This window comes from Aspergillus ambiguus (assembly GCF_047715705.1).
Source record: "Aspergillus ambiguus strain CBS 117.58 unplaced genomic scaffold BDV59scaffold_24, whole genome shotgun sequence".
Classification (NCBI taxonomy): Eukaryota; Fungi; Ascomycota; class Eurotiomycetes; order Eurotiales; family Aspergillaceae; genus Aspergillus; species Aspergillus ambiguus.
In genome coordinates, this window is record NW_027395537.1 from 406,233 (window position 1) to 427,580 (window position 21,348).

Below are 21,348 nucleotides of genomic sequence, written 5' to 3' on the forward strand. Positions count from 1 at the left end.
GAATAACTTTTTACAGAGATTTCCTGGCATAATAGCACTAATATCGTAGTACGGTACTCCATTTGAACTCAAATAATACAACCCCATGGTAGAAGGGCATCGATTCGTACAATCCATGTACGGACAAAATTTTTGTTACGAATATGCAGCTGGATGATAGAAGTGTACCTATGTAGGTAGTGTACTAATATGTCAAGAGCCTCCAGTGTACTTTCCCAAGCAAATACAGCAATATACGTCACAGCACGAAGTATGGGAGTTCCTGCTTCTCTTCTGCCGACACTGCTCCTTTAGACAAGCAAACAAGCAACAGCGTCGCCTCATTCCCAGGATGCGGATGAAGACTCTACACCTCCAGCTGATGAAGATGGCTGTGTCTACAATACTCCTCCAGAAAGGAGTTGTGCTGACCGGATCAACAACACAACTGTTTCCGGTAAACCACATAAGGCTCTTCTGTGCGGCTTAGTGACGCTGTCTAAGGCCGAAGATGATGAGGATGACATGAGAGCAATATTGCAATATTCCGAGAAATGAAGGGATTTTTATGATGAAATGGATAGGAGCAGACAAGATATCAGAAGTATTGTGGCGTCTCATTGCGGATTGGCAAACTTGGACTTGGTACGCATACCTCCCATGATCGACGGAAAAAAGATCTTCTGGGTACATGGGAGCTTCAATATCTGCATTCCGGTGTTCATCGACCAGCCAAGGCAGCCCCTCCCTAAGATGGCATTCCGGGTTCCTTTGCCTTATAAAGTGGGCGAAGACTTCTATCCCGGGAATTGCGAGGAAAAGTTACGGTGCGAGGCTGCGACATATATCTGGATAGGGAAGAACTGCCCAGATGTACCAATTCCAACACTGCGCGGTTTTGGGGTCTCTGGTGGACTCAGTGTACGTACCACCAAGATTCTTCAACTGCTGCTGTTCTCCCTAATAATGATTTCAGTTCTTCCAGCCTAGAGTCCTCACGCCTTGGCAAAGGTTAAAGTGCTTTGTTTGGCGTCTCTTCAGTCGAGTTTGTGGAAGAACAGCGTTCTGTGATTACATTCCTCACATGAGGACGGCTTTCTTGGACCACGGCTATACCCTGATTGATTGGATTGAGGGCGAAGATGAGCAGATTCTCTCTGATACATTCAGTCCATTTCATACCGAGACACAAATGCAGAACCTCCACAAAAGCATGGCGAAGATTATCATCTCACTGGCCAAGGTTCCGCAGCCTCGAATTGGCTCCTGGACTATTAGCAATGACGGCCAGTTAAGCTTGCCCAACCGTCCCTTACTTCGCCATCTTCAACAACTGGAGAATTGGAATATCCCAAGTGGAATCGCTCGAGACACAACTTATATGAGCGCTGATACGCTCTACCTGGACCTACTTGCTAGCCACGACAATCGACTCCGTTTTCAAGGAAATGCTATTTTCGATGAAAATGACGCCTGTCGTCAAGCTGCAGACCTGGTACTTATGCGGGCTACCCTTCCCCAGTTTACGGATAGTTCTCTTCGCGACGGGCCGTTCGTGATGCATCTGACAGATATGCATGCTAGCAACATTTTTGTCGATCGCGACTGGAACATTAGGCATATCATTGACATAGAATGGGCATGCTCACTACCCCTTGAGAATCTCTTGGTCCCGTACTGGCTCACGGGAGAGAGGGTTGATCGGCGTACTGGCCCAGGGTACGAAACATGTGGGAAGCGCTATAGGCAGTTCACTGATGCCATTAGGAAAGAAGAGACCGATTCGCCCCTTTACTATAAGAACACAGTCTACTCTCTGGCGCTAACTATGGATCGCGCTTGGGACCAACGCCATTACTGGTACCTGAATGCCTTGGAAACGCCCAAGAGCTTATTCAATATTTTTGAAGACCATTTGCAACCATTTTATGAGGAGCCACCAGAAAAGAACCTGCATGCCGCTGTATCGCCATTTTGGGTGTCGGAAATGAGATCCTTCATAGGTTCAAGGCTTAACGATTTGGCCCAGTATGTCCAGGAAGTCCGAGATATTTTCAACAGCGACAAGAGCGGAGAAGTGTATGTATGATAGGGATGGACACTCGGTTCTTCCAGTTTGGGTTACCACCAGCATCACTTCTTCTGATTCACAAAATCTCCCGATCCAATATCATAGAGATTAGCGACCTTTTTAGGTTGCATCATATTTTTCTTGACTCCACCGTGCAGAAGCATCACTGGTACTCAATTACTGTGCCGCCTTGGGGTCCTAGGCAGTCAGTGATATCATCTGTTCGGCAAATCTTATAGACACTAAGCAATGCCTGCCTCCGTGCTGCCTCGACGCTATCTACCGAGTTATGAGACGGGGTGCTCGCGATTGATCCCCGGTTGACGGCAGTGCTGTTCCTTGGCCCAGTAGACTTCTGCATACTTCCTGCTACAGTCGATGTACTGGTACCCCAGCGGCTAGTTTCATGAACATGATGGCTTGCACTCCTTTAGGTAGTTGATCACATATTGAATTGTCATCACCAGAAACAGGGTCTCTTGTTGGCTCTGGTGGACATGACTAATCCTATATTGTTTAGCTATGCATTTCCTGCGAGTACGACCTGTACCTCTAAACACAGGTCAGACATGCTGTATCAATAGCAAGCAGGAAAACATCAGATGTTACAGCCTTGTGAGCTCTCTAATCGGACCAGCACCTAGAAGACATACCATCATTGCCGACTTTCTCATTTTTTTTTTCTTTCCAGTTTTATTCAATGCGTTGGGCTCAGCAGTCAAGATGACCTTAAAGCAGTGTAATTCGAAGCCCGCACGCATCAAATAGAGAAGGACATCAATGAATTCTGGTAGGTCCTTGGATGCATTGTACCCGAGAAGTTTGCGTAAATGCATCCAATTTATATAGTCCATGCGGGCATGGAATTATCGCTGATCCATTCTCTACGGAGTAGGTAGTTTTATTCAACCTCAGGTTGAGTGGGTTCGCCGCGCACTGTACCTACTACTACGTAGTACGTAGTAAGATATTTCACTCATCCAACTCACAGCCCAATCACCCACCATCTGCGGTGACTTGGTACAACCCACGCCTCTTGAGCGTGCGATAAAATCTTATGATAAAAAAATGCGAGATTGAGCAACTGCCCGCGTGGGGGATGCGGATCTCCCATGAGTTACGCTCACTGCCATTCTCATATTCGCGTTATTGAAGAGTTTGGCTTCTAGTACCACCAACTAGCAATTATTCTTCCATAACTGACTCACTAATTCATTCCCAGAGTATATGCCATCCTTAAATTCTGTAAAGTGGCCGACGTGCCTGTCCCCCGAGCTTTTAATTATGGCTTCACTAGTAACGAGATTTGGCGTTTCCTACATCCTTATGAATAAAATGGTAATATTCCTTGGGCTGTGACACTACTTCTTATCCGTCGCATCTCGGCTGCATTTGAGTCGAATAAGGACACATACTGCAAGACTTGGAAGATGACTATGCTGGAGTTATAGATCAACGATGGACGCCTGAAACAAGATTTTGTTATATTTGGAGGATTCCCATGACTATTTTACTTTGATAACGGCCTGTCCTCTTTTCGCCCACGATACTGGCAAGGCGCTTTCAAATAAGACCTCCACCCCCTCTACCCGAGGGATCTTCTAGGCTGGCGGTTAAGCCATCCAATTCCTGCTGAAGCACATCTCGGTCATCACATTTCCGAGCAGTGTCGAAATCAATCAAGGTAGCTTTAGAATCGCGAATAAGGAAGTTGAAACGGTTTGTATCTCCATGCCGGATCCCTATACCATGTAGCCGAGATAATACCTCTTTGCAACCTGTCACGTCCTGAGGCCCTGCGTGCCGTGCATTGGTTATATGTTCCATCAAGAACCCGATAACCCGGCCGTTTTCAGTCAAGTGGCCAAGGAATTGGGGCCCGATATTGTAGCCAGATATCCATTGATATGCTGTTGTCTCGTTCTCCATATATTGAATCTCCCAGTCGAACCGGGCGAACTTGGCAACGACAATATTATCAAACGATGAACATTTAACTTCATAAATACCCGTTCGTAGCTGCCGCCCGATTGAAAGATCTAGATAATCGACGTATACTGTATGCCAAGTATTTTGGACCCCAGGGAACTGGGTTAGGTTAACGGATGCAAAATGCGGTCGACCGTCGTTAATATCTTTAGCAACTAATCCATCATTCCAGTCTCCGGGGGGCAATTCAGGTAGGATAGAAGCCAGTGACGGGCCAAAACATATGTCTATAGAACTGTAGAGACCGGGTTCAATGGTAATGTATTTAACGGCCCCACCGTCGACCAAAAGACGAACAAAGCTCAGGTCATTATCGTCGGCTTCGGCCTGTAGTAATTCAATCCTTTGCCGGCCATCCATTTTGAGAGAAGGCAGAGCACTTCAATCAAGATGAGGGCTTCAAAGTAGCAGTGACAGCGTGGGAGCAGCCAGGCGCGAGGCCCTTTTGTCCTAATTCCTGGTGGCAGGCGAGAACGCTAAGCCGGGCTCCTGCATTGAATTACTCACGCCGATTGGACGAAGCCGCCGCCATCTTGTTCAACGTCCTAGCCATGATGAATAAACGAAGGCGTTTACTTTCTGTGTGCATATTGTCCAAAGATGACCCGGCAAGAGCTATGTTGTCATCCGATCACATCATATTAAATTCAATATTTGCCTTTGTACACACCCTAATCGCTTCCTCTAGCAATCTCGTCGTCTCCGGTAATTTGAGCGAAGCCGTTAAGTCAGTTCGGGATAGTGCTGGCGTGGAATCCAATTCGTGGTCCACATGGTGCTGTATCTTCTGTGCCAGGATACGGCGTTGTTCTGAACCCCCGGTGTCGTTGATTTGTAACGTCTCAATTGAAGCCGGGAGCGTTTGCGCAAAACTCACGCCGGGGTGATTCTCCTCCGAATCTTAGCCAAAAACCGGCAAGCTCTTCATTCGGAGATGGAGTGTTTTCAGGGCAGTAAAACCCCCGGAAGAATGGGAGTGGGCCATCGCAAAGGCGATTATCTCTGTGGCTAGGGAACCTCGCCTGAATATCCAGCCATATCATCTTCAAGGTCCCTTTGTGCGGGAGGAGGGCTCTGTATAGAGCATGCAGATCGAAGTTTGAGCAGCCACGGTGGTTGTACTTGAACGATTGGAGGCGTTCGCAAAAGCCTATCACCTTCAACAGGTCCCAGCGGCTATCACATCCCTCGATATCGATATGTGTGACAGACGACTTTCCAAGTATCTCGGTGGACTCAGATAACTCATCAATACCATAGGCTGACTCACCACACAGATTCGTCGCGTAGAATCGGCACGTTGACGGAACCAAGAAGAAAGGCACTATGTGCTTGTGAGTAATGTTTGTGTTATTCCTGTTCCAATCCACTAGATTTCCGAAAGCGATGGGAAAGCAGGAATCGACCCAAAGTGTCCAGTTCTTGCCCATCTTATCACGTAATGCACCCACAGTGCGCCGAAGGGAAACTCCGCCTCTAGACGCCGGAGGTTGGGTAGAAGAGTGAGAAGCAGTCCAATCCATGCGTCTGCATTGCCTATCATGATCTCATCCACCCAGAATTTCGCCTCGTTTTTCGGACCGCGTGACGCACTTTGCTTGCTCATGAAGAGGCGCAAAATCAAAGGTCTCCAGTCGCACACTGCCGTCTTGTGAGAACATTAGCTGCTCGTCGTCGCTGTCTTCCCGCCATAGGCGCATTGCTTTCTCGAAGTCGGCGCAGTTAAATCCCATATACGTTTCCCAGGCGGAGAGTTGTACAGTATCAACGCATGCTGCAAGCAAGGGATTGCTTGAAAAGGTACTAACAACTTGAGCGATCGGGCGCAGGAGTTTGCCACCGGTCCGTGGCCGCTGGTAGAGCAATGGCAGGAATATCTTATAGAAACGTTTCGAGCACCGTATCAGGCTCAGACGGTCCTCGGGCGTCTCGAGTTGTCCGCATATCTCGAGAACGATTTCGGAGGGGATGGTCGATAGACTAACTATTTCTAGTGCGGACGACGGCGGAGAATGTGTTGACCGGACGTCTGAAGCGGGACGAGGATGTAGCTGTTCGATTTATATGGCGATGGATTCTCTTGGCAAGAGGCTTCCTCTACATCGCCGAGACCGACCTCGTATCCTCATATGGATAGTCCGCCAACTCACCAATCAAGAAGCATACGACGAGAGGGTAGGTTTGTGATCTACTTAATCAACGCCGTATGATCCCTACCGATTTTTGGATCTTATCTCGACCTGATCATACTTTCACAACTACGAGACCTCGACACCGGTACATACAGTAAGCATAAGCAAGAGATAAACGAGTCAACGTTACCATTCATATGGAATTTAATAGCCAAGCTACCCTGTTAGCCAACACACAAGCCTTCAAGTTCTCGATCTCCGACCAGCGTCATCCTCGAACGATGACACAGAAGAGGCATCGTCGTCCAGGCCGCGATGGTGCGCGGGTGATCTCCGTCCGCTTAACTCGGATATATCCGACATGGCGTCATCCAGCGGATGATCGAACGGCGACTGCGGGCGCTCCTCCTGGGAGCGCGGCCGGTCTGTGGAGGCTCTTTGCCCCGCGACGACCACCGGCGCCCCACTCGGCGCATCCTCCAGATCGTCGTGTTCTCTAAATCGACTCTGCCCGCGGCTCGACTCGGAAGACATGCCTCGTTGGGCTTGCGACGGATCCTCCTGGTCGCTATTCTGCGGGACTGGTCGGCGCGGGATCGAGGCAGCTGCAAATGCGGCGGAGGAATTCACTTGCGCGGGTTGGGGATTCCAGACCGTGCCGGATTGTTGCTGAGAGCCGGCGGGGCCGAGACTCATTTCCGTCTGGGACGGCGAGGTGACGATGTTCTTGGGTCGTTTCCGTTGGCGGCGTTTCAGGAGGAAGAACAGCAGCGCGGCTAGGATGATGGTCCCTACGACTGCCACTGGCACGGCGATGGCGACTTTTGTGGTCGTGGGGAGGCCGCCGCCTCCGGAGTCGTTGTCTGCACCATCTTCCCCGGTAGAGACTTCTGATGTGCTCGTTGGTTCGAGTGTAGATGGGATCTGGGAGCTGGTCTCATAGGTAGGTGTCGGTAAGGGATACGGGGAGTTTTCTGGGGGTGCTGAGTTTTCAGATGGCGGTGTGGATATTTTTTCATGCGCTGTCGTTGTCTCTTTCCCCGAGTTGGTATAAGTATGTGTGGAGGTATGGTCCGTAGGCTGAGGCGGATCGGTTCCTTCTCCAGGTCTACCTTCAGTGCCAGTAACGGAGTCCGGGTCACGAGTGGGATTTATCATTATGGATATTTGTATTTGCAGGTGGGTAAATTATTTCGTCGGGAATCGGGGGTATAAAATTCTGGTCTGTGGTATAGTCGACTTCGGTAACGGCTTCCAGCATGGAGCGGTAAGATAGGAAGCTGGAGAGACGAGGCAAGCAGTCTACCTCGAGTAAATCAGTGGTCATACCCTTGGTGAGGCTACAGTGACGGGAAGCATACCCTAACATGTACCTAGGTAGTCTATCAACAGGATGAAAGCATGGTTTTCGTCCTCTCCATATTAGATACCATCGCGGAGCCGCAATACAACATCAGGAGGGAAAAAGAAGAAAATTCGGGAGAAATACTGGAGAGGTGGGCTGTACATGTACTAAAAGAAAAGAAAAAAGACAAAAGGAATTAGCACGTCCTAAACAAAGAGTAAGGCTACGATGGCGCAGCTCCGAGCGGCTCCCAAGTATAGAATGACTATCAATGGGCGCAGCCCCCAATCAGCACGAGGTGTAGCAGACGCTAAGACACGAAGTGCTCCCCACCATTAGGTACGAAGGAGATGGGCGCCTGCAGATAAAACTCGCGGAAAGTTCGAGACACCGCACCGAGGACGGATAGCCAGAAGGTTATGCGCCGAAGGGGCGCCGGCGGCTACTGTGACGATGGGTAGCGCCTTTCTCTCAGATATAGAGAAGACAGCATGATTATCCCCAAGAGATGGATAATTGAAAGACAGACAACATACGCAGTAGTCATGACCACAGCCTCAAAAATGGATACGAACTTGGCTCTTCGAGGCTGACGATCAGTTGGTCTGATCGACATGCTAGTCTTAGCGCTTGTCAGACGAGGCAGGGTTGCGTGGCCTTCATGGGGGCCAAATGTCTAAGTGCACGGAGCCGCCAATCAGTCTGTGAGGACAACACGCAAGGCTTGATGTCGCATTCCGCAACGACTTTCTATCGCATCTCATTTGCACGCGGGGGCAGAGTTGGAAGAAAGTAGGGCTTCTACAAGGCGCACGTGATTACCCCGGAAAGCGGAAGTGCGGAGATTAGATAACGCGTTCCGGCTGACACATCAGCCCCACGGGACTTGCCGCCTAAGCCGCGTTGGGAAGGGACAAGACTTGCCGCCTCTCCAGCCGATCTCCATCACTGCAGCAACTTCCCCGAGGCTTTGCGCTGGATTCGCTGGTGAACTTGCCTCGTCAATCATGAGTGGTTTTAGCAAGGTTATGAAGGAGGGCTGGCACCCCAAGGGTCGTGAAGGGGGGAAGGAGAGCTGGCGGGGCGATTTCAAAGGCATCAATCAAGTGGTTCGTATCCATGTCGGCTTGTTGGTGAGATTGTCCGAATTGATTGGCTAACTTCCAGCTGCAGGCCGGATGGATGGGCAAAGGACGAGACCCGAACAGCGAGAAGCAAGAGCATGTCTCCGCCCCGTTGTCCTCTCTCAAGGATCCCGCGTCGTTTGGTCCGCCCCCAAAGCATATCAAATACCATGGCCCGGCCGCCCTTCCGAATGAGACTACGCCGGATCGGAGAGGCTTAGGCGCGCCACTGTCCCAGGAACAGATCCATCAGCAGCGGCTGTACCAACAGCAGCAGGAAGAGGCCGAGCTTGAGGCCCAGCGGGCTCAAGAAGAGCAGGCTCGAAAACCGGCCCCTCCGCCGCTCCCATACCGTGCCAACCGAACCGGGGTCGATCCCAGTACTCTACCGCCTCCTCCGGTGCGGAGGGTGAACTCCCCCGCGGAATCCGTGGCTTCTGCGAACTCCTCGCGGCCGAGACCGAGTATTCCACCCCGGATTCCCGCCCGCACTAATTCTACGCCGGCCCCCCATTCGCCCTCCCCACCGCCGGCGTATTCGCCTCACTCGTCTGGACAACCGCTGGAGGGATGTCTGAATCAGAATGCCACGTCGAATCTCTCGCGGGCGGGAGTGTCGGTTCCAGCATTCGGCATCGGAAATGGAGGGGCTTCTGATCATTCCCCCAGCACCGCCTCTACGAACACCGGCTATGCGGGACAAGCGCCCGTCAACGAACTCCAGACGCGGTTTTCGCAGATGCGCACCGGCTCCTCGTCTCCGTCCCGGGCTGCTCCGCCGCCGGCTGCAGGAAACGCGTACCAGCCGGCCTCACCGTCCACGGCGCAAAGCGCGTCATCGGCGATCCATGATTTCCGGGAGCGACACGGGGACAAGATCGACGCCGGGAAGCAAAGGATCAGTGGGCTGGGCCAACGGATCGGATCCTTTATCGATGACCGGAGATCGGCACCGTCGTCGCATGCTCCGGTGACCCCTGCCGGGCCGACAATTCCCGCACCGAGTCGGTCGACAACCAGCATGGATTCCGAGACGGTTGCTCGCAAGAAGGCGCCACCACCGCCGCCCCCCAAGCGAGCGGAGATCCGGTCGAGTCCTGTGGGAGGGAGCTCACCTGGGCCACCGCCGGTGCCGTTGAACACGAAACCCCGCTGAGCGGAAATTACGAGTGATTACTGCGTATAAGGGTGTAGAAACGAGAGATAAGGTTGGATGGATTGGAATGTATTACATACTGAGGAGTACTCGGATAGGATAGAATAGGACTGTGAATATGAGCGCTGTGGAACCGGCCGAATGTTCCACCGGTTTTCGAGAACCATGGTCACGTGCGATCGGCGGGAGTAGGTGCTGACCTAAGCACATACAAGGCGACGGAGAAGAACTCCCGGATGTCAACGAACGGGTTGGGAACGTGGAGAAAGCATCCTCTGGTGATCTCATCGCTCGTCCGCTTCCTCTTCCGCCGGCCTGCGCCTGCCACTGCTCCCTCACCCCCGTTGCGTCCATGCAAATCCCCCGGGTGTTGTCCTCTTCAGGAAAGATTGACCTCTATCAGCCATCACAAGCCGACAAGCCCCAAGAATGTTGGGACCGAGGTTTTTCTGCGACGGTTTCCCAACAAAATGCACGCCGGCTCCACCATATACTCGACCGGACCCAGGGATTCTTCATGGCGATGGTGCCTCTTCTCCATCCTCGTTCCTCTGGAAATCCTGGATTCGAGAGAATAGAGCGATACTGAGGTGTGGAATCGCTGGAATCGCGTCCGTCCGTCCGTCACCCCCCGGCTTGCCTCTTTCGGTCGTTGCAATTTTCTCCGCTTAAATCTTCGACTCCAACGCCAACTTCCCCTCGACTCCATACTCCACTCCATATATCAAGATTTTTGACGACCTCAACCCAGCTCGAAGAAAAAGAACATAATCATTCATCATGTTCGATCTCCCCGTGGACACCTCGTCCGGTCCCGCGGTCGTTCGCATCGCTCTTCCTCCGGCTTCGCTCCTGAAATTCCCTCCCAGCGAACTCCCGGAGCCATTGCCGGCACCTCTCATTGATGAACCTACCTGGGACCAACCCTTCAACATCCCCCCAGCCCTTTATGCTCAGCTCCTGGACGTGCGCGTTCCCATCACCATCGCCAGCGTCTACGCTGTCACCGTCGTCCTGCTCAATCGCCTCAACAAGAGTCGCGGCTACAAGCCCTGGGCCTTCAGTCACTCCCGATTGTTCAAGCTCTTCGTCATCCTCCACAATGTCTTCCTCGCCATCTACTCCGCCTGGACCTGCGCCGGCATGGTCAAGGCCTTCCGGAACTCCTGGCCCGACCGCAACGACCCCAACGGTCTCGTTGGTGTAACCGATGCACTCTGCAAGATCAATGGTCCGCGTGGCTACGGCAACGCCGCCACGTACGACCCCCTCGTTGACCAATGGACCATTCGTGCCCCCCAGTTCCAGCTGACCGACGCTGGTCTGCCCGATCCCACCGATGTCGGTCGCATGTGGAACCAGGGTCTGGCCTACCTGGGCTGGATCTTCTACCTGTCCAAGTTCTACGAGGTCCTGGACACGGCCATCATTCTGGCCAAGGGTAAGAAGAGCTCTACCCTGCAGACCTACCACCACGCCGGCGCCATGATGTGCATGTGGGCCGGCATCCGCTACATCGCTCCGCCTATCTGGATCTTCACCTTGGTCAACTCCGGCATTCATGCCATGATGTACACTTACTACACCCTGACCGCCCTGCATATCCGCGTTCCCACCGTCATCAAGCGCTCTCTCACCTCCATGCAAATCACCCAGTTCCTCATTGGAACCACCATGGCTGCATCCTACCTGTTCGTCCACTACACCCTCCCCGTCGGTCAAACCAGCTCTGCTTCCGCCGGCGCTGCGGCTGCGGCTACCGCTTCGGCCGGGGTCGGATCGTGGTTGAAGCAGTTTGGCTTCCGCGCCGCGGGCGCCGAAGGCATCGCCGAAAATGTCGGTCATCAATCGGGAACCACTGCTTCCGCCCAGTCGGGCCGCGTCGGCCCCATGGTGACCTGCATGGACACTTCGGGTGAGGGATTCGCTATCTGGCTCAACGTCAGCTACCTCTTGCCTCTGACCTACCTTTTCGTCCGCTTTTTCGTCCGTTCGTACCTGTACCGCAAGGATCCCGGTCCCCAGAAGCCAACCCATATGCACGCCGCCGAAAAGGCCGGACTGGATGCGCTCAAGCGCGTGAGTCGCGAAATCCAGAAGTCTGTCGAAGTGAACGGTGAAACCAGCGAGGCGACCGAAGACGACGTCCCCAACAAGCCCAAGCCCACCCGGTCAGCCGCCAAGAAGGCCCAGCAAGCCCCCGTCGATAACTCGCCTATCCGCACCCGTGCCTCGGCCAAGCAGAAAGCCCGCGCGACCACCAGCGAGCCCGAGTCCGACCAGGGTTTCTCGCCGGTCTCCTCCAAGAAGGGCGCCAAGAAGGCTACCAAGGACGACTTCAGCAGCTCGGCATCTTCTCCCAGTGCGCAGAGCAAGAACCCCTTCGGAGTCCTGGAAAGATCTGCCTAGGTCACTGTGCCGTGGACGTCTGGACGTCGATTACTTCATTTTCTCCTGCTGGGACAATTGATCCCTGCAGATCGGTTTGGTCGGTTTCCTCTCTGGCGGAGGTTGCACCTAACCCGCTCGATCAATGCATTCTTCCGAGTGTCCCCAGTCCAACATCCCGTCTGCGAGATACCGGAAGTGCTCCGCCAGCGCTCCAAGAGTCTCCATCGTCGGGGGCCGATCACCGCACCATCCAGACGGGGCACTCCACTTACCGGAGGGTCTCCAGTAATAGGTTATGGTTTCATGTATTATTGATAATCCCCGGCTCTGTGTCGGTTTCGTTCAGATCTCTTTGTTGCTACCTGTTAACTCCCCGATAGAGCGGTGTCTGTACATATGTCTTATACGGCGGCGTTGAAAAGTGGATTTGTATGTGATGCATTATGAGGTTAAAGATGCATAATATCTTAAGCGAATGTAATCATGGTCAGCGTTCATCTAGATGCTCGGTCCTACTTGTTACCTATTAGGGAAGTGTATGGTCATGTGCCCGCCTGTCTTTCTCTCTCTCTCCCCTCCCTTCATCTTCAACTTCAACTTCAGTTTCTTCCCGTCCAGCATTCTGTCCAACCGACACCCCTCGTTGGACGGAAAATTACATCCGCCCAGTCGGTTAAATGGACGAGAATCCCTGCAGTATCATTTCAGTCCGCGCGATTCTCCACCTCGGTATCGCTAGCGACAAACCAGCCTACTCTCTAGATTCGTTCTCCGCACTTGACAAGTCCGGTGGGATGTTCTCACTACTCCATGCAATCTAGAACCAATTCAGAGCCATTGGCGTCAGAATCAGTGGGACCCCTGTTGCTTGAGGGGTCCAATCTGTATAAATTAGAAGTCTCTCACCAAACCCAACAATGTCTTTACTCGCCTTTCTTTCCAAAGGAAATCGTCTCGCAATTGCGCCATGGCGCGTCTCCCACAGCTCCTGTTCTTTCTCCTCGCGAGTATTGGACTGTTTGCGGCAGCCCAAAACGACACCAGCTCCGAATGGCCTCTCCATGATAACGGCCTGAATACCGTCGTACAATGGGACCACTACAGCTTTCAGGTGCACGGCCAGCGCGTCTTCGTCTTCTCGGGCGAATTCCACTACTGGCGCATCCCAGTCCCGGGTCTCTGGCGTGACATTCTCGAGAAGATCAAAGCTGCTGGCTTCACCACATTCGCCTTCTACTCCAGCTGGGCATTCCACGCGCCCAACAATCATACCGTTGACTTCTCGACTGGAGCCCGCGACATAACCCCTATCTACGAGCTCGCCAAGGAGCTGGGCATGTACATAATTGTCCGGCCGGGCCCCTATGTCAACGCAGAGGCTAGCGCTGGCGGTTTCCCCCTGTGGGTAACGACCGGTGCGTATGGAAGTCTGCGGAATGACGATGAGCGGTACACGGCGGCGTGGAAGCCGTACTTTTCGAAAATGTCCGAAATCACCAGTCGGTACCAGATCACCGACGGCCACAATACGTTCTGCTATCAGATCGAGAATGAGTATGGCGAGCAATGGGTCGGCAATCCTGTCGATAGGAACCCCAACCAGACGGCTGTCGCGTATATGGAACTCCTTGAAGCGAGTGCCCGCGAAAACGGCATCGTCGTGCCATTGACTGCCAACGATCCGAATATGAACACGCGTTCATGGGGCCGTGACTGGTCTAATGCTGGTGGAAATGTCGACGTCGTCGGTCTCGACTCGTACCCTTCTGTAAGTGGCGTCTCTCCTATGCAGCATGTCATACAGGACTAAACCGCCCCAGTGCTGGACTTGCGATGTCTCCGTATGCACCTCCACGAACGGAGAATACGTTCCTTACAAGGTGATGCAGTACTATGACTACTTCCAGGAGGTGCAGCCCACGATGCCGGGGTTCATGCCTGAGTTTCAGGGCGGGAGTTACAACCCCTGGGCCGGGCCTGAGGGCGGATGCTCCGAGGACACGGGGGCTGACTTTGCGAACCTCTTCTACCGGTGGAACATCGCGCAACGGGTGACGGCCATGAGTCTGTACATGTTGTACGGCGGCACCAACTGGGGCGCCATCGCGGCGCCTGTCACGGCGACCAGCTACGACTACTCTGCGCCCATCTCAGAGGACCGTTCCATTGGCAGCAAATATTACGAAACCAAGCTCCTGGCGCTCTTCACCCGCAGCGCCACGGACCTGACTATGACCGACCGCATCGGCAACGGCACGCAGTACACGAACAACCCGGCCATCGCTGGGTACGAGCTGCGCAACCCGGTCACCAACGCGGCGTTCTACGTCACCATCCATGCGGACAGCACCGTCGGCACGGACGAGGTGTTCCGGTTGAAGGTCAATACCTCTGCAGGAGTCTTTACGGTCCCGACTGAGGGATCCATTCGACTCAACGGACACCAGTCGAAGATTATCGTCACGGACTTCCAATTCGGGCTCTCTCACACCCTGCTGTACTCCACTGCGGAAGTGCTCACACACGCGGTGATGGACACGCAGGCTACCCTCGTTCTCTGGGTTCCCACCGGGGAATCTGGCGAGTTTGCCGTGAAGGGCGCAAAGTCCGGCAAGGTGGAGCGGTGCCCTCATTGTTCCAACGCTAAGTTCACCCGGAAGAAGGATATCCTGGTGGTGAACTTCACTCAGACCGGGGGGATGAGCGTCCTTCAACTGAACAACGGCGTGCGCGTCATCCTCCTCGATCGCCCTACTGCGTACAACTTCTGGGCTCCGTCCCTGACAGATGATCCGCTCGCTCCAGAGACTGACCTTGGTAAGAACGCTCCCCCCCATGCTAACGCCCCATGCTAACACAAGACAGTCCTCGTCCAGGGCCCATATCTCGTCCGCTCCGCGAGCCTGTCCGGGTCGACCCTGGCCCTGCGAGGTGACTCGATCAACCAGACAGCCCTGGAGGTCTTCGCGTCCAAGAAGGTGAATGCAATCACCTGGAACGGCAAGCGCATCAAGACGTCGAGATCTTCATATGGCAGTCTTACTGCGTCGCTCGCTCCTCCGCCGGCTGTGACGCTCCCATCACTATCCTCCACCACATGGAAGTCGCAAGACAGTCTTCCCGAACGACTTCCAACCTACGATGACTCCGGGCCTGCATGGGTCGGTACGTACACGCATCTACATGCCCCTCCACATCCCTATGCTAAATGTCCAATGCAGACGCCGACCACATGACAACGGAGAACCCCAGTCCCCCGGCCACGCTCCCCGTTCTCTACGCCGACGAATACGGTACTACCCTCACCCCTGCCCAAGCCCACCTACCAGCCACTAACCGCAACAGGCTTCCACAACGGCATCCGCCTGTGGCGCGGCTCCTTCACCGACGCCGCCTCCGGCGTCTTCCTCAACGTCCAAGGCGGCGCCGCATTGTACGTCCCCCACCCCAGCCTCCCTCCAACAGACACACTATTAACCCCTCAAGCGGCTGGTCGGCCTACCTGAACGGCCACTTCCTCGGCGCCCACCTAGGCACGGCAACCACCTCCCAGGCCAACAAAACGCTCCTCTTCCCCGCCAACGCCCTTCACCCCAACAGCACCAACACCCTCCTCATCATCCACGACGACACGGGCCACGATCAGACCACCGGCGCGCTCAACCCACGTGGCATCCTCGCCGCGCGACTCCTCCCGGCCGCTAACTCCAACTCCGCGTCCGCCGACCCGCCGCGCTTCACCCAGTGGCGCGTGGCCGGCACCGCCGGCGGTGAAACAGACCTCGACCCCGTGCGCGGGGTCTACAACGAAGACGGGCTCTTCGCGGAACGCGTCGGATGGCATCTACCCGGGTTCGACGATAGCGCGTGGCCGGTCGTCGCCAACGGCACCACCAGCAGCAGCAGCTCATCGACGACCCTGTCCTTCACGGGGGCCACTGCGCGGTTCTTCCGCGCCGTGGTGCCGCTGCATCTCCCGCGGGGCGTGGACGCGTCGGTGTCGTTTGTGCTGGGCACGCCGGCAGGTGCGACAACGGCGTACCGCGTGCAGCTCTTCGTCAACGGATACCAGTACGGCCGGTATTACCCGCACATCGGCAATCAGGTGGTGTATCCCGTTCCCGGCGGGGTGCTGGACTACGCGGGCGAGAATACGATCGGCGTGGCCGTGTGGGCGCAGAGCGAGGCCGGGGCCCAGCTCACCCTCGACTGGCGGGTGGACTATGTCGCGGATAGTTCGTTGGATGTGGTGCGGGTTGCGGCCGAAGCGGAGGGCTTGCGGCCGAGATGGACCGCCGAGAGGATGCAGTTTGCTTAGGAGCGATGCATGCCGTAGGATACACTATAGCCATGACCTGCTTGATCTACGTACGTGGTCTACAACTGCCGATATAGAAAACCCTGGGGCGATTGATTGTATTTATCAGTCCAGGCGATGAGCCCAGACACAAGACCGCAACCAGTCACATAGCACAAGAAACGACCGGAGCAGGAAAAGTAGCAACTATGACACTATGAGAAATAACGGTCAAAGAGTTGATTTGCCCAATTGCCACGCTCTCAAAAAAGGAAAATAATGACAGGAAAAGGACGACCGGGTGGCTCGTATGCAAGGTCAACAGAAAAGCACGAAAGTAGACGACAATTAGAAACGGAGACCCGTAGACGTAAGCGGGCGCTGGGATAGATAGATGCGTTGCAATAGATCAATGCGCTGACTGGCATGGGACCCCAGGCATGGACGGTTCCAAAATCCGATCCAGGTAGCTGAGCTAGCTAGCTCCCTCCATTGCAGGTGCGAACGCATGAGAAACGGAAAAGCGAGGAAGAGAAAAAAGGAAATCGACAAGTGGTTCGCCCGAACACCCAGAACACGCAGGGGCAAGAAGAGATTAAAAGACGAATTCCGGAGACAGCCGACGAAATCGAAATGATGAAGCAGCCAAGACAACGCTCTAAGAAAAGCAGGGTCTACTACAAGTCAAGGCACCAAGGCGAAAGAGGAACCGCGCGTCATTCAAAGATCCAACAGTCCTCCGGACAGTAATGACATTCAAGTCACCCATAAATAACGCCGTTCAAAATGCAACGGATCAGAGGAAGTGGGTATAGATTTTCGAGGTCTCGTGAACTTCCATCTCCATCTTGAAGTTGTTCAGTTCCTCCTTGATCTGCTGGGCGAGCAGCGGGGTCAATCGATTGCAGGTGGCGATATCTCCCCGGCGATCGTACTCTCCACTCGGCCATGTCTCGTGGAATTGGATCCGGGGGCTGAACACGAGGCTCTTGGGCATCACTGGTTGAGGCGTGATCGGGGCGCTCTTGCTCTCGCCGCCCGCCAGGCGGCCCTCCGCAAGATAGTCATCTTCCCCAGCAATCCGAACTGCATCAGATCGCCGATTGCCAGATCGTGTCTGATCCTCCGGAGTGCTGGGAGCGCTAGAATGCGGGGAATCGTTGCCGTTTACAGCCTGAGAGGACTTTTTCATGTTGTTGGCCGGGTCGGAATAGGTTTCTGTGTGGGTCAGCCAGCTATATCACGGCGCTCCGCTCGAGGGAGACATACTCTTGAGGATGCCCTTTCGGACAGCGGCAAGAACCTCAGCCCGCTCCCGATCTCCCCCTACAATGCTTTTACGCGATTGGGACCTGTCAAACGCGCCATCTTCATGGCCGTACGCATCAGGGTGGTTGGGCTCCACTTTGGGGAATACAGTGCCACCACGGGGCAGGTCTTGGGGGTCGGCATTGACAGACACGCTTTTCTTTTCCGCCTCGACGTTCACCACGGACAATTGCGGCGTCATCGGCTGAGCGGCACCCCCGTCGTTTGACGATGTGCTCATCACCGATTTCGGGCGGAATAACCCGACCAGGGACCGTGTCGATCTCCTCATTCCCTTGCCCATCTTCCGGAGCATGATCGAGGCAGAAGAAGCCGTAGACGAAACCGACACGTTATCGGTGGAGGCGTTGAAAAACCGGCCTTGGTGGTGAGAGTAGATGCTTTCGCCCAGCCCACCAGCTTCTTGCTGTTCTGCAATAGCTGCCTGCTCTGGGCCCAATTCTTCCTCCAGCATCTCCCTCCGAGCCTTCTCTGCCAGAATTGCATCCCGCTTGCTCGCGTTGGTCTGTGCCGAAGCTTTGAGAAGCTCCGATGCGCTTCCGAACGAGAAGGCCCTTCTCAGTCGGGACTTCCCGAGTCTCTTCGGGTCGTTCTTGGTGAGTTCGGCCAAGCGTTGAGACGCGATGCTCTCTGTCACGGGAGGAGGTTCTTTACGATCTGTCGGTTGTTTCTGTGGCGTTGGGGCAGGAGGATTTGCGTCCACGGGTTGTGACAAGGGCGATGGTCTAGAGGGTGTAGAACTTTTGCTGTGGGAAGAACCTGAATCTGCTTGAGCCGTGGAGCGTACCTAGCCATTGTCAGAACAGGATAGTTTTCCATGGATAGTGGGGGTTGACTCACCGAGGAAGTCGACGAATGGGCAGAGTGTAGACTACCAGGGGATTCTCGGTTGGATTGGGCCGACTGCGGCCGGATGTTCTCGTCGAAGTAGTCATGGCCTCCGGTCGTCGGGATCGGCGAAGAGGTCGGGAGGTGGAGTTGCATATTGATCAGGCCTGCGTTGTCAATATTGCCCCAACTCCGGCGTCGGTACCTCTTCGCCAGCTCGGGATGAGACTTCTCCACACGCGAGGTTTCGTCGGCGCTCGATCCGCGATGGTGTCCCGAGCTCCGAGAGCCATCCGGCGTCGGACCTTTCGACTCGTCCGCGGGTGAAGTGACTGGTAACATGCGCGGAGATCCAGAGCCGGTCGTTGTAGGGGGAGCACCGGCTACGCTGTCGGGTCTCCGCAAGCCTCGACGATACCGGTCCGGGGACGGGCGAGTGACGGGAGAAGATATGTTCATGAAAGACGAGGAGGACGGGGAAGGAAGGTTGACGGTGGAAAGAGGGCGAAGAGGCGGTTCACTCCGATGCTGCCTGGACGAAATGGCGGTGTCGTCTTTGGACACGTAAGATTGGAGGGAGGAGTTGGAAGAAGAGGTGGATACAGAACCAGCTGCAGGATTATTGACATGGCGAGAGGTGACGCCCGGGAAATTGGGGCCCAGAGACACCTGAGGGGCCGAGGGAGCGGACGAGGTCCGACTTTCGGGCCTCAATTGCGGCGTCCATGACTGACGGTTCTGGGCGTTGGCGGAACTGGAGAGGTTGGGGGTGCTGGTGAAAGCGTAAGGGGCCACGACCGGGTGGCCGACCCTGTAGCTGCCCGAGCTGCCTGCGGCGTTGTATGTGTTCCAGGACATGTTCCGGGAGGTCTGGGGGGTGGAGGTCTGCGAAGACGGGGTGAAAGTGCCCGAGGACGAGGAGGGACGAGTCTGGAGCACCGATACCGTGCCACTTTGTTGCGGAATGGTCTGTACCAAAGCAGCCATGGTGTTCTCCTGGGATAGAGGGGATCGGGAAACGGTCGGACGCGTAACTGGCGACGTCTCCGCGTGGGATCAGGGGGTGGGTTGTGGATGGATGGGGGTGGAATCCGCAGGACGCCGGAGAGAAGAGAAGTGGAGGAGATCGAGAACGAAGAAGGTGTGGAAAGAACAAAAGGAAAAGCAGAGGGAATCCTGTACGACATCACGGTCAGCGAAGATTGCACAGAAGGACCAGGGAGGGAGCGATGGGGTGGATCGGGAGGGGAATGACGGGCGATGGGGAACCAGGGGCAGCGGGATCAGGGGAAGGGGAGAGGTACCTGTTCTAAGAAATGCCAACGATAAGATTATACAAATGCGAAGAGGTGGAAAGGAAACGCTTCGGAGAATGCAGAACGAATGCTATCGAAGACGGACGAAACGAAGGGCTCGATGGAAAGGGGCCGGGGGGAGCGAGGAGAGGTGCGGAACACAAGGCTCCAAGAGAACAAGACGAGTTAGAACGGTCGATCCATGTACAAGAGATGGAGGAGAAACGAAGGAGGAGGCGAAAGTATGAACAAGACGAGAAGAAACGGTGGTGGTGGAAGAGGAGAAGTGGAAAAGGAGGAGTGGGAGAGACCAGATCCTGAGGAACGACACCTGAACTTCTGGGAGGAGCAGAAGAAGGGTCGATCGGGACTGGGAGAGGAGAGAAGGAGAGGAAGAGAAGGAGAAGAAGAGGAAGAGGAAGAGATGGAGAGGGAGAGAGAGAGAGGGAGGGAGAGAAGAGAAGTCGGAGGGGAAGAAGAAGAGAAGAGAATCAGGAGGTCACTATTTTTTTAGGGGAAGGAAACTCCCTCACCTTGACAGCTGACGCGACCTGTTGTTTAGTTACTACTTAGGTACCTAGAATATGTGAATCATAAGATAATCATAATAATCATAATAATAATAAAATAGAGAATAATATAGAAGATAAAATCGAATATTCTATCCTCATCACGAGGTGTAGAACCATCTGGATGTCAGTGAATTTATCTGGTCAAATCCTCTGCTGCCAGTCATGTATCTACATCGGTCTCAGGTAAGGTAACTTATCGAGTAATACCGTATTACCTGGAAAGGGGTTCTTCATGGCTCATACATTCTGACATTCTCCTCCGATATTAAGCCAACGATCGATCCGTAAGACAATCTATTATGATTCCTGATTCCTCTGGGTCGTCTGGTAGATTCCATCTTCTGCGCCGTACACCGGGCAATTGCCAGGCAACAACAGTAACCAGGACAGAATCTCCAACCTGCCTAGTAAACAACAAATTGGAGGTTGATTTGCGACCACACGGTGACTAAACTCTTAGCTGTAACGCCATCCACGCTGGAGTCGGGGGTTGGTGGGCACCAGACGAATCCACTGGGCGGAAGTTCGGCCTGAGAGCTCTCGACTCCTAGGTACTAGTTGCCTGTCCAGGAGTATCGATTATACACATACCTATCCGGAGTACGGAGTAGTTAGGATACTAAATACATCCTTCCCTCGACTCCCTACTCCGTACTCAGTATCCGTAGAATCTCTCCATCTCTTCATAATTTTCATAATTCCCTCCACTTCTCTCCATGGCCTGACTCAGGGTATCCCAATCTCTTACACCCGCTGGGAATTTCCCGCGCCCTGGTTCCATGGATCATTTCGTTCCACCAAACCCAACCTAATCGACGAGACGCCGGAGGAACGCTCCTT

General features: G+C 54.2%; 9 protein-coding genes across 9 annotated transcripts; 5 read left to right on the forward strand and 4 right to left on the reverse strand.

The window, feature by feature from the left end:
• Positions 1-555: 555 nt before the first annotated feature.
• On the forward strand, positions 556-2,068 carry BDV59DRAFT_194291 (uncharacterized protein; the record flags this gene model as incomplete). Its single annotated transcript, XM_073692369.1, has 5 exons — positions 556-624; positions 658-900; positions 965-1,530; positions 1,564-1,675; positions 1,718-2,068. 5 exons carry the CDS (start codon positions 556-558, stop codon positions 2,066-2,068), a joined length of 1,341 nt encoding a protein of 446 aa, XP_073546371.1.
• A 1,480-nt stretch (positions 2,069-3,548) lies between these two features.
• BDV59DRAFT_182131 (alpha-galactosidase A precursor) lies at positions 3,549-4,436 on the reverse strand. The gene has a single exon (XM_073690338.1). The coding sequence runs from the start codon at positions 4,397-4,399 to the stop codon at positions 3,614-3,616; it is 786 nt and encodes a 261-aa protein (XP_073546372.1). The 5' UTR covers positions 4,400-4,436; the 3' UTR covers positions 3,549-3,613.
• A 1,831-nt stretch (positions 4,437-6,267) lies between these two features.
• BDV59DRAFT_182132 (uncharacterized protein) lies at positions 6,268-7,713 on the reverse strand. The gene has a single exon (XM_073690339.1). It carries the CDS (start codon positions 7,327-7,329, stop codon positions 6,415-6,417), a length of 915 nt encoding a protein of 304 aa, XP_073546373.1. The 5' UTR covers positions 7,330-7,713; the 3' UTR covers positions 6,268-6,414.
• BDV59DRAFT_182134 (uncharacterized protein) lies at positions 7,714-8,279 on the reverse strand. The gene has a single exon (XM_073690340.1). It carries the CDS (start codon positions 8,130-8,132, stop codon positions 7,959-7,961), a length of 174 nt encoding a protein of 57 aa, XP_073546374.1. The 5' UTR covers positions 8,133-8,279; the 3' UTR covers positions 7,714-7,958.
• On the forward strand, positions 8,272-9,914 carry BDV59DRAFT_66358 (uncharacterized protein). Its single transcript, XM_073696875.1, has 2 exons — positions 8,272-8,625; positions 8,690-9,914. The coding sequence occupies exons 1-2, from the start codon at positions 8,524-8,526 to the stop codon at positions 9,794-9,796; spliced, it is 1,209 nt and encodes a 402-aa protein (XP_073546375.1). The 5' UTR covers positions 8,272-8,523; the 3' UTR covers positions 9,797-9,914.
• On the forward strand, positions 9,915-10,475 carry BDV59DRAFT_66359 (uncharacterized protein). The gene has a single exon (XM_073696876.1). The coding sequence runs from the start codon at positions 10,033-10,035 to the stop codon at positions 10,372-10,374; it is 342 nt and encodes a 113-aa protein (XP_073546376.1). The 5' UTR covers positions 9,915-10,032; the 3' UTR covers positions 10,375-10,475.
• Positions 10,476-12,438, forward strand: BDV59DRAFT_66360 (GNS1/SUR4 family-domain-containing protein). The gene has a single exon (XM_073696877.1). It carries the CDS (start codon positions 10,577-10,579, stop codon positions 12,203-12,205), a length of 1,629 nt encoding a protein of 542 aa, XP_073546377.1. The 5' UTR covers positions 10,476-10,576; the 3' UTR covers positions 12,206-12,438.
• A 716-nt stretch (positions 12,439-13,154) lies between these two features.
• Positions 13,155-16,505, forward strand: BDV59DRAFT_203515 (glycoside hydrolase family 35 protein; the record flags this gene model as incomplete). Its single annotated transcript, XM_073694284.1, has 6 exons — positions 13,155-13,955; positions 14,008-15,004; positions 15,053-15,352; positions 15,409-15,480; positions 15,533-15,620; positions 15,674-16,505. The coding sequence occupies 6 exons, from the start codon at positions 13,155-13,157 to the stop codon at positions 16,503-16,505; spliced, it is 3,090 nt and encodes a 1,029-aa protein (XP_073546378.1).
• Positions 16,506-17,096: 591 nt separating this feature from the next.
• BDV59DRAFT_66426 (uncharacterized protein) lies at positions 17,097-19,947 on the reverse strand. Its single transcript, XM_073696879.1, has 4 exons — positions 19,946-19,947; positions 18,654-19,817; positions 17,754-18,600; positions 17,097-17,702 (listed from the first exon to the last, which is right to left on the reverse strand). Exons 2-4 carry the CDS (start codon positions 19,626-19,628, stop codon positions 17,281-17,283), a joined length of 2,244 nt encoding a protein of 747 aa, XP_073546379.1. The 5' UTR covers positions 19,629-19,817; positions 19,946-19,947; the 3' UTR covers positions 17,097-17,280.
• Between the last annotated feature and the right edge of the window lie 1,401 nt (positions 19,948-21,348).